General features: G+C 43.0%; 1 protein-coding gene across 4 annotated transcripts in view; it reads left to right on the top strand.

Moving 5' to 3' along the window:
- LOC144799917 (anoctamin-10-like) overlaps positions 1 to 15129 on the top strand; it is a 394459-nt gene extending 379330 nt beyond the window's left edge. For 3 of the 4 annotated variants that reach the window (XM_078671539.1, XM_078671538.1, XM_078671536.1), the window contains one exon: positions 12880 to 14942. In XM_078671539.1, coding sequence (XP_078527665.1) covers positions 12880 to 12915 — 36 coding nt within the window. In that variant the 3' untranslated portion in view covers positions 12916 to 14942. Of the gene's footprint in view, positions 1 to 12879 lie in introns of all 4 variants that reach the window. The other variant, XM_078671537.1, reaches the window with a different exon arrangement.
- Positions 15130 to 15597: the final 468 nt, after the last annotated feature.

The raw sequence follows: 15597 nt of genomic DNA, 5'->3' as shown, positions 1-15597 counted from the left end.
GAAGCTGCGGCTAGCTTGCCCGCCCCTGAGCCATGCAAGGCAGTGAAAGAGTTATCAGTAAATGAAAGCCCATGCGCCTCAGGGCCCTCTCTCACAGGATCCCGAGCATTCTGACCATCCACCTTGCGAACTGTGTGGTGGTGCCGGGGAGACGCCTCCTCACTCAAGACGTCATTCTGCCGCCAATCCCCAATGTCGCTACCATCATCCGTCCATTCAGGGTCATGCTCATCCCCATCTTGAGATGAGCCCGTGTGCTCTGAGAGAGAAAATAATTTGTCGCCTTCAATCTCTTTTGAGGACTCATTTCCATCAACTGCACAGTAAGTAATACCATCAATTGCCTTAAGAACAGAAGTTCTGGCTACGGAGGGAGTGCCCAGAGAACTTAGGATTGTATCAACTGTCTGGACTACAGTTCCCAGAGTTCCATTCACTGGGATGCTTGATCTTGGACCGAATCCTCTTTCTGAGGGCTCAGCGTCGGGCAGTTCGAGATAGCCTCCTGTTGCTCAACCAGAAATTTCTTGCCAGTCTTATCATGTGGGGAGATCGCTTTTATCGCGGAAACGAATGCAGAGTCCAAAGTTGGTGGGACCCCCCCTATTTCCTCGATGACCTTCACAGGACCTACAGGCGCTTGGCAAACTGCTACAACAGGAACTTTTAACTTTGCATTAGCATGCTTGAAAAGAGCCGTCTTACCGCCTCCTTTGGAACCAAAGCGATTGCGAACTGCACCTCCATCTCCAGCCACTTTCTCGCTGCTCCGCCCCACCTGAGAGATGTTTCCAGGATCATTCATGACCTCTGGACTGTTTACTGATGTCGCGGCAGCAGCGGCTGCCGCGGAACGGGCCCTTGCTGCCAATGCCGCCTTAGAAATGATCTTGGGAGCCATAGTTCCACTCCAATGCCTCCAGAAGCCGCATACACCGCGTACATCAAAGGCGGAGCGCTGACACACCAAAGCTAGATACTGGGCTGAAGAACGCCAAAGCCGATGCTTACTGCAGAATTCCGGATTCGATAAGTAGGTAATGGCTCTAAGCATGCCGCTTGTTCAATGCTTATCCCGACTTGTGAGGAGAGATAGCCCACAGATGCTACTTCAGGAGGGGTGGTTCATTCGGACGAGAGAACTCCAGCTCACACAGCCGACCCCACGGCCGCCATCTTGCCCCTCAATTGTCAAACACAATCCCTGTGCTTGATCTGGGATGCAGCGCCTGGCACCGAGGTCGTACCTGCTCACTTTACTCAGGTGAGTAGATAACTATTTTATTCTTTGGCATCTCGGTTTATTGTCTGACACGTAGTTGATCTCTGCCCCACAGCACTTCTAATCGCGGTGTTATCTTGCAATTTGCTGTAACTATTTGCTGCTCTTTGCAAACCGGGTTGTATCTGCTTTCAGCATTAACGCTCTGGATTATGTATGACTGTATCTTGCGTAGCAGTGTAGTGATACAAAAGGGGATGATGGACGGAGCGTTTGAACAAATCAAACACTCACCCCCAGTCAACTGATCTGGGTTTAATCCATCACCATTCTTTAGTTCACTCAGCCACCCCAGTTCAGACATGGCTATATGCAAATCAGTCTGACCCTGTGCCTCATGGGAACAGTCCAGCCCGAACTGCCAAGCCATGTCTTCCCTGGACCGGAAACAAGCATCCTGGGACCGGTTTCGGATTCATAATCCTCATCAGCCAGGCTATCTTGAATCCAGTGGCCAAGTGAACAAGGGACTCACGTCTGAGCATACCCTGCCACACCTACCTACGTACCTTTATGTATGGTCAGACCAGCAGGTTCCCGGTCGCCGATATGTAGATTTCTTTGCAATGCTTTCATTTTTTTCAACTTCTCTACAGCAGCTGGAGTTGCACTTTGACTCCACATGTGTTAAGCATCAGTTCCGTACTTCGACTGCAACAAACATTGCCCAGCACACACAAGCAGTTACCTTGTACCGTGGCAAACTCTCTGGGAGAGCACTGACGATCTTTGGATTACTTATCCCCTAACTCGTCGCCAGTTGTAGCGTCCTCCCTAGCCTGGGTACCCACCTATGACTACACCACACATGGAACTTAGTATTAAACGTCTAATGGATCTAAATGTCTTTTTTTTTTACATGTGGAAATATTCTATGTTCAGAACATGTCCATGTAGAGTTGCCTACTTACTTTTTCAAGGTATTCGAGATGCACAACAGCATTTGGAAATATTTTCAAATAGAATACCACTGCCATTGCCCTACTTCTGATACACATAGTTACTGAGTGCAATACAGGTGAATGAATATAAGTAAGCTCAGTTCTTTAAAAGGGACCAGCAAAATGTAGCACGAGTATTTATCATAAATTTGTATTTATTTAGTCTATAAAGTGCTTTTTCAAAAACATTATTTATATATAATGCACTCATCATCCGGTAAGCCAAAAGTGTGAGATGGAATCATCTATTTCTAGAGATGATATCTCAAAAAGCACCATGGAATGACGTCAAACCAGAAGGATTGTAGACTTCCTCTAGTCTTCATCAGAGTTTGTTTACAAGCTGCTCAGATAACTAGATTATAGTTTTAAACTTATTCAATGACTTTCGTGAATTTTAAAACATTCAAGAGTATGCAAAGCCCTTGAATGGTACAGGAAGTGACCCCCTCATGTAAACAGTGGAGCCCATAAGGTCTCTGATACCTGAACAACGCAACTGCTAACATGATGACTGATGCATCGGAACATAACCATCTAATGTATCTTGTTTGTCAAATTGCTTCTAGTGATATGCAGTTAAGATGGATCTCACTCTGGCATTTGCTCACAGATTGCAACAGTCTTCCTGTCCTATGCATGGCTCTGGAGACAGACTCCTATGTTTGTCCCAGTCTGGGTACGCTTCTCTCTCCGTAAGCCACTCTTGACATTTTTCCCCATTCTCCCTCCTCAAAGAGAAATATACACCGTATCAGCTGTTGCTCCTTAGCTCCCCTGAAATTCTGTTACATCTCCTGGAATCCTGCTTCATCTTTTAGAATCCTTGCTTCATCCCCTGCAACCTTGCACCATCTGCTACAATCATTCTTTCGATAGATCCGCTGATTATCTACTTCAGTCTGGATTTTGGGAGTGCAAATATTATCAACACATCCTAACTTTGGCTATCTTGTCAGACTGGTGCGTATTTTAGGCTGCACAGCGTTATCCTTCAAGCAGCGATCCTTCAAGGAGACTCCTGTAGCCTCAATGTGAAATCCCTAAGTGTTAACCAACACAGTCGGTACAGCAAAGAGTCGTCTTCTGTCAGACTCAACAGGAGAGGACAATGGGACCATTACCTCCAGCTATTAACACCAATGACTTCTGGACCACAATAGTGATATGGATTGTGTGCAGGACCTTGCACCAGCCCTACAGCAACAAGCTCAAGAATTGAAAAAGCTAGGAAGCAAGAGTGACGTTATCAGGCAAACTCTAGCTGCTTGTGATATTGGTTAGTCCATACTATTCGATTTTCTGGAGATTCAAACTTTCTGTAGTCTTTTTTTGGTCCACATTACCTTTCCCCAACCTCAGTTTGTTTCTAACCACTCCAAGGTAGGATACCTTATTGGCAATCTCTCCCCGCCTTGGCTTACGCTCTTCCATCAGTTGCAGAGCTAGATCCTGCTGGATATTTATGCTGCCTTCCTGGGTTTATTTGAGAAGAGGTTCAATAGGCCTGCAAGATAATTATTCGCTTAACAGAGACTGTGTGGCAAGGGAATGCTAATGCACTATCTTATGTGACCCTTTTTCATCAGTTTGATGCTGAGACCTTCCCGATGAAAAGAACCCGGAGATCACATGTTTTCGGACGCAGTCATAACATCTCCACTTTGATGAATGAATCCCATTTCTGCTGATTGTCCAGCCTTTAAATAAGACCCAATACTGGTTTGACCCACTAGGAGAAGAGCTGACCTAAGCCTGCACTGCGGGCATGGGGTTACTTGGTCAGAGCTGGCCTGTTTGTCTAGCCAATGAATATGACACATGCTAGAAACCTTATAAGGGAGAAAGAGGCAGGTGTTCAATTGCTCCTTTGTGTTAGATGTTCTTCTAGATAGTCCAGCTGTCAATTACTCCTTCTGCCAGTCTCTTCTCATTCGGGGGGTGGATTTGTGGTTCAAGTTCAAGCACTGCTTGATTGCAATGCTTTTGAAATCTATGTTCATGAAGAATGTGTTCAAAAGGCTTCATCCCTAAATTTAAAAGAATGTGCTGTAGTACATACAGACTGTTGACAAACACCTTCAGTATCTAACTAAATAAAGAAAAGGCAATGTATGTGATGGTTTCTTTCTCAGATCACACCTAAACATTATCCTCTGATACTATCCCTTCCCCTAATTATTCAGTTATATTTGGGTTCTCATGGCAACTCAGTCATAACCAGTAGATAAACTGAGCAACAAGAACAATTTCCATGTTGTCTCAATTTTGCCGTGAGCGTGGCATTTCTTTAGGAGTTTATTGCTTCTTTTGAAGAAATCTTGACTGAGGAGAAGAATGCTATCAATGTCTCGTCTCTGGAACACTGTTTCTTGCACATGATCAAAACTATGCAGATATTGCTGAAACGCCTACACATTTGAAACCACCTAGAGAGTTTGATTGTGCCATGCTTACTAAATATGAAGCTCAGATACCATTTGGCATGATATATTCATTGACAGAAAAAGAGAATATTAAAGGGTATTTGCAAAATGGGTAAATGGTCTGATTTTTTTCCCAAGTAAGACCTTTATTGTTTTTGTTCCAAAGAAATCAAATGAATCCTGATCCTGCATTGATTATAGCGGGTTCAAACAGGTCACAGAAAATGAAGGATATCCATTGCCCTTAATTAAGGACCTCCTGAATAGTTTGTGGGTGCTACTATATTCACTAAACTCCATCTAGGGTGTGTTCGCCGTCTGCTTAGAAAAAGATCTGGAGATGTGGGGAAGACTGCCTTCCTTACTCCATTTTGGGGGTTTAGCATGTTTAGTTATGCCCTGTCAGTTGTGCAATGTCTCAGCAGAGTTGGAAAAATTCAGGTATCTTGAACCAATATACCTGGACAACATTCTAATTTTTTCTCTGCGCCTCATTGACCATGAGAAACCTTTACAACGCAGTCATTACAGTGCACTACCTTTAAAACGCTGTCATTACAACGCAACATCCTTTACATCGCATGCCATTACATCGCATGTCACTAAAACGCATGTCATTACAACGCATGTCACTACAAAGCCTACCATTACAACGCATACCATTATAACGCATAGTTTTTACCCTTACACTATCCAACACTTTCCCTACTTTTGCACTCACTGGAGTGGGAATAGTAATTTTTACCCCTACACTATCCAACACTTACCTTAGATGCAATGTAATGGTATGCCTTCTAATGGTATAGTGCGATGTAATGGAATGCATTGTAAGTGTAGTTTTTAAAAATGCGTTGTGATAACATGCAATGTAAAATCATGCGTTGTGATGGATGTTGTGATGTAAAAACTGCATTGTAAAGGCATGCGTTGTAAATGTTTGCGTTGTAACGTCATACATTTGTTGACCATGTTTCTTCAGTGCTGTCCATGTTGAGGCAATACCATCTCTCTTGTCAACCAGAGAAGGGTGAGCTTGAAAAATAATATTGTGGGTTTCTTTTAACATTGCATTCAAATCTCTATCAATCCTCTTTAAAAAGGTGTCTCCTCAGCTCTTTTCTAAACTGGAAAAGGAGTGGAATAGTCCTAATGAATATAGTGATATTGCTCAAGATCCTGGGTGCTTAAATTGAAAAGATTTGTTGCTTTGTTTTTCCTTGTATGCACTTCTTTGTCTCCAGTCTGATTGTGTTCTGGTTGTGGGCAGGCCAGGAGCATTCCTGCACATGATGCATACATCGGAATTCTTTTCACTGTCCCTCCAGATTTTTGTTTGTCCTTTTGGCAGTGTGTTGCGAAGTAGGGGAAGGTGTGGTGCTTGTGGCTGAGCGCCCAGGTGCTTTCATTGCCAGTCTCCCATGAGCCATATGCCGGTGCTTGAGCAGGGTAGGGTCTTATTCGTTCTACCAATGCTAATCCCACTTTAGAGGTGCTCCTTGATGGAAGTTAGGCATGCAGTGTGCTTGTCCAGGTTAGGCTGGCTAAGTGTGATGCTGGAGTGTGTGCTTTTTCATACAACAGATTCAGGTATAGCTAGCAGAAATGGTAGACAGGTGTGCACGTTTTCTGAGGCTTATATGAATTTACTGTTTTTCTTGTGTTTTTCTGCTATGTCACTCAAAAATTGCTGCTGGGAATTGCAGAAAGACTGAGGATTGTCACGTCTGCCTCCTGAAGTGTCACGCTATCTGTCTCCTGTAACTGATCGCCGTTCTCATAGGGATTTGTCCCCGGAGGTACCAATTCCCCCCGCCTTGACATGAGGTGCAGGCCATTGTTGATAATACTGTTTAAGTAGCCCAGACTCAATAAAAGAGTAATTTGTGTTCTTTCTTTCTGTTGGTGTCTCCCACCAGTCGATCGTGAGCTACCAGTAGCTCCCAGTAACTTTCATAGTAGCTTACAGCTTTGAGTTCATTTTTAACTAAAAACTTCAATAAATAAGTGTTAGGTTTTCCTTTCACAGTTAAGGAAGGGCTATCTGTATTTTACATTATTATCAGACTGCAGAAAGCAGAGCCTGATAATGAGCAGGGCTCCACTCAGATGTATGACCCGTGTGGGTCACAGAGGTTCAGAACTGAAGCACTCAGATGTTTAAATCTTAAGTAGAAGTGGTTCTAAACTCAATATTGGAGCATGAGAACAAAATTATATTTCTGAATGCTTTTAAATAAGAGAAAATTAAAATAAAGAGTTTACTTAATGAGTAAGTTAACTCTTCATTTTAATTTTCATCCTTTTAAACTTGTCACTTTTATGAACAGCAGGCATCTTGCTCCCAGTAGCTGGTAGACATTGCCATATTTACAATTTAAAAATGTAGTCAATTTCTTTTAAATGGGAAAAATGTAAAGTGAAGAAAAAGGTTTCTATGAAACATTGTCAATGTTTTTCTCTATTTTAAATGAAGCCAATTATGTCCTAATGTTTTATGAACCATGTTTCTTCGCTTTAAATTCCTCACCTTTAAAAAAAAAAGTCTGTATTTTCCTGTTTTAAATATGGCACAATGTCAACATTTCATTGTGAGTAATATGCCTGCTGTTTGTAAAGACCCTTTGAGTGGGAGGAAATTAAAGTGATAAGTTTTGTGTAATGCATATAAACCTAAAGTTAACTCTTCAGTTACATTTTCTCCCATTTCAAAGTGTCTCATTTACACACAGCAGGTATCTTGCTCACAGTGGCTGGTAAATATGCTGCCATACTTATAACTGAAAAATATAGCAATTTTCTTTTAAATTGGAAACATTATATTGCAGAAAAATGTCCTATCAATACAGAAAAAGGTTCCTTATTTAGAAACTTTTTGTAGAACCTTTTTCCGTACATTACATTTCTTCCAGTAAAAAAAAAATGGTTGTATGTTTGTGCTGTATATGTAACTGCCACGTATTGCGAAAGGTATGTCCTGTGCCACAAGTACATACGACAGATGCTCCCAGTCACCTATACACATATATCCCATTCATTCATACACATGTTCATACATCCCCATAGACCAGTGGTTCCCAGACTTTTTCAACCTGTGGCTCCCTTGACATAATTGGCCATTGGCCGCGGCTCCCATCATGTCAATTTATTTTTAGGTGGGGTGATGTAAGCCTGACCACAGGCCCTGAAATTTACAGTGATTAAGAAGGAAATGTGATAAATGAGAAACCAGGCTGTAATAAACAAAATTCAAGCATAATAGCCGCAGCCCTTCATTCAATAGTTTTTTAGCTACTCCAAAATTACATTGAAAAACCCATGTGTTTAGATAAGCCCATTTTAATGGGTGTGTGGGTGTTTCCAAACGTGCATGTAGCACTGCATTGCTGTGCTTCATTTTACAGTGCACACAGCATGGTGAACGTTTTGAATAAATAGAGCATAAGCAGTTTGGATTTTTCACTTTGAAAAATAAGGAAAGCCAACTGAGAACATGGTATTTTCAGTGGCAGGAAGTAAAGCATACAAAGTACATAGCACAGTTAACCAGAAATCACAACCACCCGTCCAAAACTCCAGAAACACTTGCAGCTAATCATAATTTGACGCCTTCGCTTCATATGATCATGTTTACCCGATTTTCGAATTGCAATCTTGGCTGACGGCAGAAATAACCCTTGCTCGGCATCACTGTCCTGATTGTGCCTGGTCCCGCCTAAGCCCAAACGCTTTTTGTCACACTTCACACCTCATCTAAACCAATCCCTACGCTGATCAGTGCGGCTTCCGTAACTCCCCCACCTGGCATTCACACATTGTTTACTCGGGGCCTGCAAATGCACATTACAAAAAAGGTTAGTGCATGACTCTATAAGGGGGCTAAAGTATGAAAAAGAATTAATCACAGGGAAAACAAACGCAAGGCAGTCTGCATCACCAATGAAAGAAAAGCATTAGGTTAAAGTTACGGTACTAAAGCAGTACCTTTCCCACATTCCCAAGAAGTGCCCGGCGCCCCTGGTGACTTCTGATGGCGCACTGGGATGCCGCGGCGCACAGTTTGGGAACTACTGCCATATACCATACACTCACTGATACACATGGCAGCCGTATCATAGTACCCCTCGTAATAGTATTTTGTTCAAACTATAGTATCAGGCTCCATGGACATTGGGTTTAAAGTCAATGAAGCTGGGTGAAGGGGGTGTCTAGTAACAATGCGCACATTACTTGGCCTTCAGTAGCTCTCGACGATTTTTACTGATCAGAAGTAGATCCAATTACTGGAAAGGTTGGAGACCCCCAGTATAAACCAATCAGGCACACAATTCTGGGGTTCAGATCGCTGGCACTGAGGTCCTGTTAGCAGGCTTCAGTGCACTCTCAGAGTAAAAAAAAACAGCAGCCATTAGTCGTTAGGGGTGATCATGCAAAAAGAGGCATTTCCTTACACTGGCTTATTCATACTCCATTTATCAGCTGGTTGTTCAGGAACGTGGCCATGTTTGCACAGTTCTTCAGGGCCATGGTTGATAGGGGGAATGAGAGACCTTTTTGTAAGCTAAAGAATTGAGGTTTTCGGAAGGTTTGTAAGGTAGAGAATTGTGGTATTATCACCTGAACTTTTGTAAGATTTTTAATGTGGCTTTGGTTAGAGTTTCGTTAGAGTCTTTAGTCAATGAGTTTAGATTTCATGAAGGAACATCATTATGTCATCTAGTTTTTGTGTTGTGTTTGCAGATCTACCAAGTAAAGCTTTGATGAGGAGAAAATCTGTTTTAGGACACTCGGGCACTCTTAATATGTGGTCTTATTCTGCAGCTGGTATTAGTGAGGTTTGTATTTCTCTTTTGTGGTCTTTTGAAGAGAGTGACCGAAACAGTCTTTTGGAGGTAACTGTGTCTATCTCAATAGCAGTTGAGGCAAGTGTCACAGGTGGGTGGTACATGAAAAGAGTTACCGATTCTAATGTGGTGCTTCTATGAGGACATCTAGCATAACTGTATCCTATGATTAACAGAGATACTTTGACGGTGGACTAATGTTTCTGCACCTCACATCAGTTTCAATTGTATCAGGTTCCTTACGCAACAAGTCCTTGCACCAGCCTCAGGTGATGCCTCTGTAAACCAGATCCTAAGCAAATAGAGGGGTTGGGTGTGCGTCAGGTGATGGAGTCCAAGAAGCCAATATTAAGTTTTTCAAATGAGTCTTTATTTTCAATCAATTAGTTCTCACAAAATTGGTGATTTCACAGTCAGCCAACACATTTTGTTCTCATGATGAGAACTTTGTCAGGGCTTAGTAGGCGAGTATCTTTTCATTTAAGTTAGAGGTATACGTTGAGAATTATCGCACTCCACAAGTATACTGGTTGCAGTGTAGCCTAAGTCCAATGTGAAATCTCGTGTTTAAATTGAAAAAAGTAATCCCTCAATCAAGTCGGTGTTCCAGGCTATTCCTCTGGAAGCACTCAGAATATAGCAGGCCCACAGTCGGCCTCAGTAACTGTAGTGAATGAGCTACTTTAGTGGTCTGATGATCTGTGATGACCCTCGATCACCACCATTGTGTACTGATTTTAGTGTGCTATGTTACTTTAGCCTTAATGTAGGATGGTCTTGCATTAGAATAATCTTGCTAAAGAATAGAAGGTGTGGGATGTCGAGGTGCAGAGTTGTTGGTGATGGTGCACACATGTGCTCCATAGTGGATACTAAGGGATTAAGTGCATAGTGTTATTTGAGTTAGGTGAATTATGACTTTAGCCTATTGGCTCTGACGTGGTCTAATATTATTCTGCTTCCCAAGTAGTAGAGGCCTATGCTTGAGCAACTCCATATTCTAAACTGCAGCCATCTTCTGAGCCTCTGTAGGTGAAAGGTGATATTTGAGATTACATGTGTTGTTCACCTGCAGTGAACCAGAGCAGACCAGTTTTTATCAGGAGGAATATGCCTTCTTCGCATTGGCGCCATAACAAAACGCTTGGCCAGCTGCTGTTGGGTGCCTGGTGTGGAAGGGTACAGGAATCTTGTGAGAAAGGTAGGCGGGTTCTTCCAGAAGCTTCGATAGAGGATAGAGTTCTATATTAGAGAAACGGGGTCCGAAAGGGGAGAGATTCTGAGATGCTGAGCTGAGATGCTGGTCTGGTGTTTTGGCGGTCTAGTGATACATCACGGTGCAGACGTGCAGTTGTGTTTGTGCAACAGAGAGTCCGGACCCAACCAGAGAGGGAAAGAGAGACGGACCCTTCTTCAGATGACAAGACGCCTAAGATTATGGTGAGGTGTTCCAGGTGTACTTATTGTATCTAACTATGCTTTTATTTTCAGGTTCTATGTATATGTATGTGTTGGTGATTGCTACTGTGATGTTTAGTTATTTCTTTCTTTTGTCATCCTATTATCATGTAATAAAGAAACCCTAGAGCATATAATTTGTCTTTATTCCTTGTGAGGGAAGGCCGGGACCCTTTTTTACCAAGTACTTACGGAGGGATGGGCGATTCCCCTCTAATGGGTAATTGTTGATACGGGAGGGAAATCAGCTCCCATCAGGGATGTCTAAATTACATTGCTAGGAGGAGCATGCGCTGTGTACTCTCTCGGATGGGGAGGTGTTGTGACTTGTTGTTCTTTGCGAGCTCCTCGGCAATGGTCTTATATGTTGTCAGTGTTTATTCCTTTCTTGGGTAAGTATTGTGAAATGTGGTATCTTTCTGGAGCCTGAGAAAGGATGTGGTAAGTAATGGCCTGGTGACTGACAGAAGCACCAAAATATACAGAGAAGTAGGTCATTACAGTAACAAATCTCAGATTGGAAATAATCTGAGATTTGTTACTGAGGCCAACTGTGGCCCTGCGATATCCTGAGTGCTTCCAGAGGAATGGCCTGGAACACCGACTTGATTGAGGGATTACTTTTTTCAATTGCAACATGAAAGGTCACATTGCACCTAGGCTACACTGCACCCAGTATACTTGTGGAGTGCGATAATTCTCAACGTATACCTCTAACTTCAACGAAAAGATACTCGCCTACTAAGCCCTGACGAAGTTCTCATCATGAGAACGAAACACGTTGGCTGACCGTGAAATCAACAGTTTTGTGAGAACTAACTGATCGAAAATAAAGACTCATTTGAAAAACGTAATATTGGCTTCTTGGACTTCATCACCTGACGTACACCCAACCCCTCTATTTGTATCCTATAATTGTAAAGGTTTTGTAAGTGAAGCTTGCTCTGCCTATGCTGTACCTAATTTGTGTGATGGAAGATTGTGTCTGTGTACGTGCGTGCGTTAGTGTGTACGTGTGTGTGTTTGTGGTTTGTGTGTGTTTGTGAGAGAAAGAAAGTTAGGCCAATTGAGCTGGTCATGGGGAGCTGAGGGGCAACTTGGTGATTTTTGTGACATATGTCCTGTTGTCCCATGAACCAGATAACACTGCAAGCTCACTGAATGTTAAGGACTAATTTTAAGTGGGCAATCTCAGGTGGTGGTGAAGACAAGAAGTCAAGGAGTACTGCTGAAGGATTACATGGCGATGAACACAAATATAAGAAACGTGGGAATGGTACACAATATAATGTGAAGGCAGTGTTATATTTGTGATACCAAGAATAAGCGTATACTATACAATTAGGGGTTCAATAGCTCAGTAAGTTTTGACCAACACTAATAGGACAGGCTTCTACCTACCAGACTCGTTGTAAGCATATGGCTGCTCCAGTCGCTTGCCTTGAGTGCTTTAATTGCAGGGCACACAAATGTGCATTAAAGAGACCATTTTCATGATGATGCTTTACTTAACATCTTCCAATAGTTCTCTATGTTGATTGTACAATTCTGCAAAATGCTAAATAATTCAATTTTTATTACAAGTAATACGTATTACAGTGATTACTGCAGCTTGTACAAATCCTGAAAACCACAATTGTCTCATAATTTGCTTGCAAAAGAGTTCCATTTCTATGTGATTACATGCTATTGCTGCATGTCTGGTGGCTATTTATTTCTGAGTAATGTATACAATTAAAGGAAAGCAAACTCAAGCTGCATTTGAAGGTCTTTGTACTATCTTATATTCAAAAGCAGCTTCTTCTGAGACTTTTGAAGAGCCTGCCCAACCAACCAAGAGTATTGAAACTTCTTTCTGTGCGATCTTTGCAACATGTGGATTGAAAAAATACTTTTATGAATCTAAAAGTTTGTTTTCTCTTTAAATCTAGGAGACCAAACAAGCCCTGGCTGCCGCGGAAGGATGAGTGAACAAGCAGAGGAAAATGTGCAGTGCTCGAAGCTTGTCTGTTCTCTGATTTCTGGATATCTGAAGCAAATATCGAGAAATCTGGATCTTGGCATCTTGCCGAGCGTCTAATGTGATGACTGGACTATTATGTTATGTTAGATTTTGTTATGTTATGGTGATTTGTAAAGCTCATTATCATCTGGGAGGGTATCCTGATGCTGTGTAGCTGTGAGTCTAGCCAACCTAGGGCCAAGAGAGACTACTCGAAAAGCCAGGTCTTCGATTTCTTGCAGATTTCAAGATGTGAGGCGAAGGCTCGGATGTTTAGCGGCAGGTCCACTTAATGAGCGATGCAGGAGAAGGCCTGACTGCCACATCTAGTGCTCTGTATGCATGAGAGGTGTGTGAGTAGGAGTCCTGATGAGTGGAGGTGTCTGTAAGGTTTGTGAAAGCATAAGAAATTGTTGAGGTATGCTGGTCCAGAGTCATGTAGTGGCTTGAAAGTGTGGGTGACAAGTTTGACTTGGGCTCATTTGTGTATGAGTAACCAGTCGTAGCTCCTTGAGGTGAGGCGCGATGTGTTGACCTTCGTGGGAGATTTATAGTGATTCTGTTCGTTGACTTCTGGATAGTCTGCAGCCTCCTGAAAAAGTTGGTTGTGGATCCCAGCGTAGAGGGCTTTTCCGTAGTCCAGCTTGTTTGTGCTAAGAGCATGGTTGACGTTTTCTCAGGTGTTGATTGGGAGCCATTTGAATATCGTTTTCAGTATCTAGGAGCATGGAGGCATGAGGCAGTAACTGCATTGACTTGGGCGGTCATGTCAAGTTTTCCGTTCATGTCGATCCAGATACATTGGTGGTTGGGGGTGGGTGTTGATTCTAACTCTGTCGCACACCAGGTGGAACCCTACGGAGATGGGCTCATTCGGAAGAACAGGGCTATGGCCTGTACAGGCCAAAGCAAAGCTGTGTCGAGAAGATGAGGGCTCTGGAGTATTTTTTACTGCATTGTAAAGACGTAAAATTGGGTGAATAAAGGCAGAGGTTTACTTACTGCCTAGTCACTCACGAGCTAATATGAGACAGTCAAATGCCAAAGGTTTCTAACACTGGAAATTTCTCTGCCCGTTAATTCTCTCCGAGATCAGAGCCATTAGCAAAATTGCTCTTTTAATAACGTGTTATAGTGCTTACTACTAATTGAAGTATCTATTAAGTGCTTGCACTCAGGTTATTCGCAAAACATCGCACCATGCACTTAACAGACTGAGCTGCCCTGCTTGCTGCAGTATTCTGGGAATTGAATTAGCCCTGAGTAGCAGTATACACGACCACTTCTGCATGGAGAATTTTTTGTCCGAAGACAGCAGGTCTTTTCAGCTCACACCGCAGTTGCCTCTGGACCAAAAGAAACCGAAAAGCTGCTTTACCGACGTTTACCACTGGATGGCACACCATGGCCGAATGTGAAGATCTGTGCATAAGACACGATAAATATTTGCCTTTAAAATATATGCATTTCCATACTTGCCAATAATGTCAAACTGGAAAGTGGGAGATTTGTGTTTCCTCTCATCTTTAGAGACTTTAAGACATATGAGATTCTGGGAGTTTTTTCTAATCTCTTTCCCTTTTTCAACTCCTGCCTAGCAGCCTATTAAGACTACAGCGCCGTGAGTCCCTTGGGTATTCGTTGCCTTCCGACATTTCAGTGCCCCCCTGAAAGTCAGTCCTGTCTGGGCTCGCGCAAAGTTTACATGAAGAATCCGTGTCTTGATGAGGTTTTCTTTAGTGAAAGTGACTCTGACATTGTGATGTCGCAGCGAAGGCAGTTCGACGGGTGGATTACAATCCTCCATGGAATGGGTTAGCTTTACTTTCACAAAATGAAGGATTTGTCGTCAATACCCAGTTTTAGAGGGGACCGACCTTAGTCAGAAAAGCTGCTAAAACGGAGGACAGGACCCCAAGGTCTGAACCCCTTTTAAGGTGTTCTTTTCTTGTTTTTGTACCTTTGGGGGAGGGCGAGAGGGTATATGTGGGGGGGGGGGGGGGGGGGGGGGGGTGTCAGGGCTGCGGTACAAGGGAGAACGCTTTGTGCGTTCTATGGACTGGTAGGGAAACCCATTTTGAAGTATTTCATTTTAATTACCTGTATTACATGGTCAGGCTGTATAACATATATGTCAATGATTATGTATGTGAAAGGATTACATGTATTCTCGCTAGTGCCTTGTTATCTTGATTTTTTCCTTATATAGTATGCATTGGTATCCATCTTCTATATACTATGGGGCAGATTTACAATAACTGGCGCATCCCTGCATATCAGCAGGGATGCGCCAGTTATTGTGCGCCACAGCTCCGCCATCATGGATGCGCCGCATTTACAATGCGGCGCACCATGGGGCAAAAACAGTGGCTCATTGCTGGATTTGCGTCGCAAGCGTGACGCAGCCCCAGCAATGCTCTGGGGGCCCTATCTAGTTAATGCTGCGTCAATCCTTACGCCTGCTTCAGGCAGGCGCAGGGTTTTGACGCAGCATGGGCCTAAAAGTGACTCACTCGTAGATTTCACTCAGCCACTTTTAGGAGGGGTTCCTGCGCCGGAACGCCCCCTCCCTGCACAGGAACGCCTACATGTGGCGCAGGGCATTACAACGTGACGCATCCCCCAGATGCGTCACGTTGTAAGTACC

The sequence above is a fragment of the Lissotriton helveticus genome, chromosome 12 (assembly GCF_964261635.1).
Source record: "Lissotriton helveticus chromosome 12, aLisHel1.1, whole genome shotgun sequence".
Lineage (NCBI taxonomy): Eukaryota > Metazoa > Chordata > Amphibia > Caudata > Salamandridae > Lissotriton > Lissotriton helveticus.
This window is presented reverse-complemented; position numbering and strand designations above follow the sequence as displayed.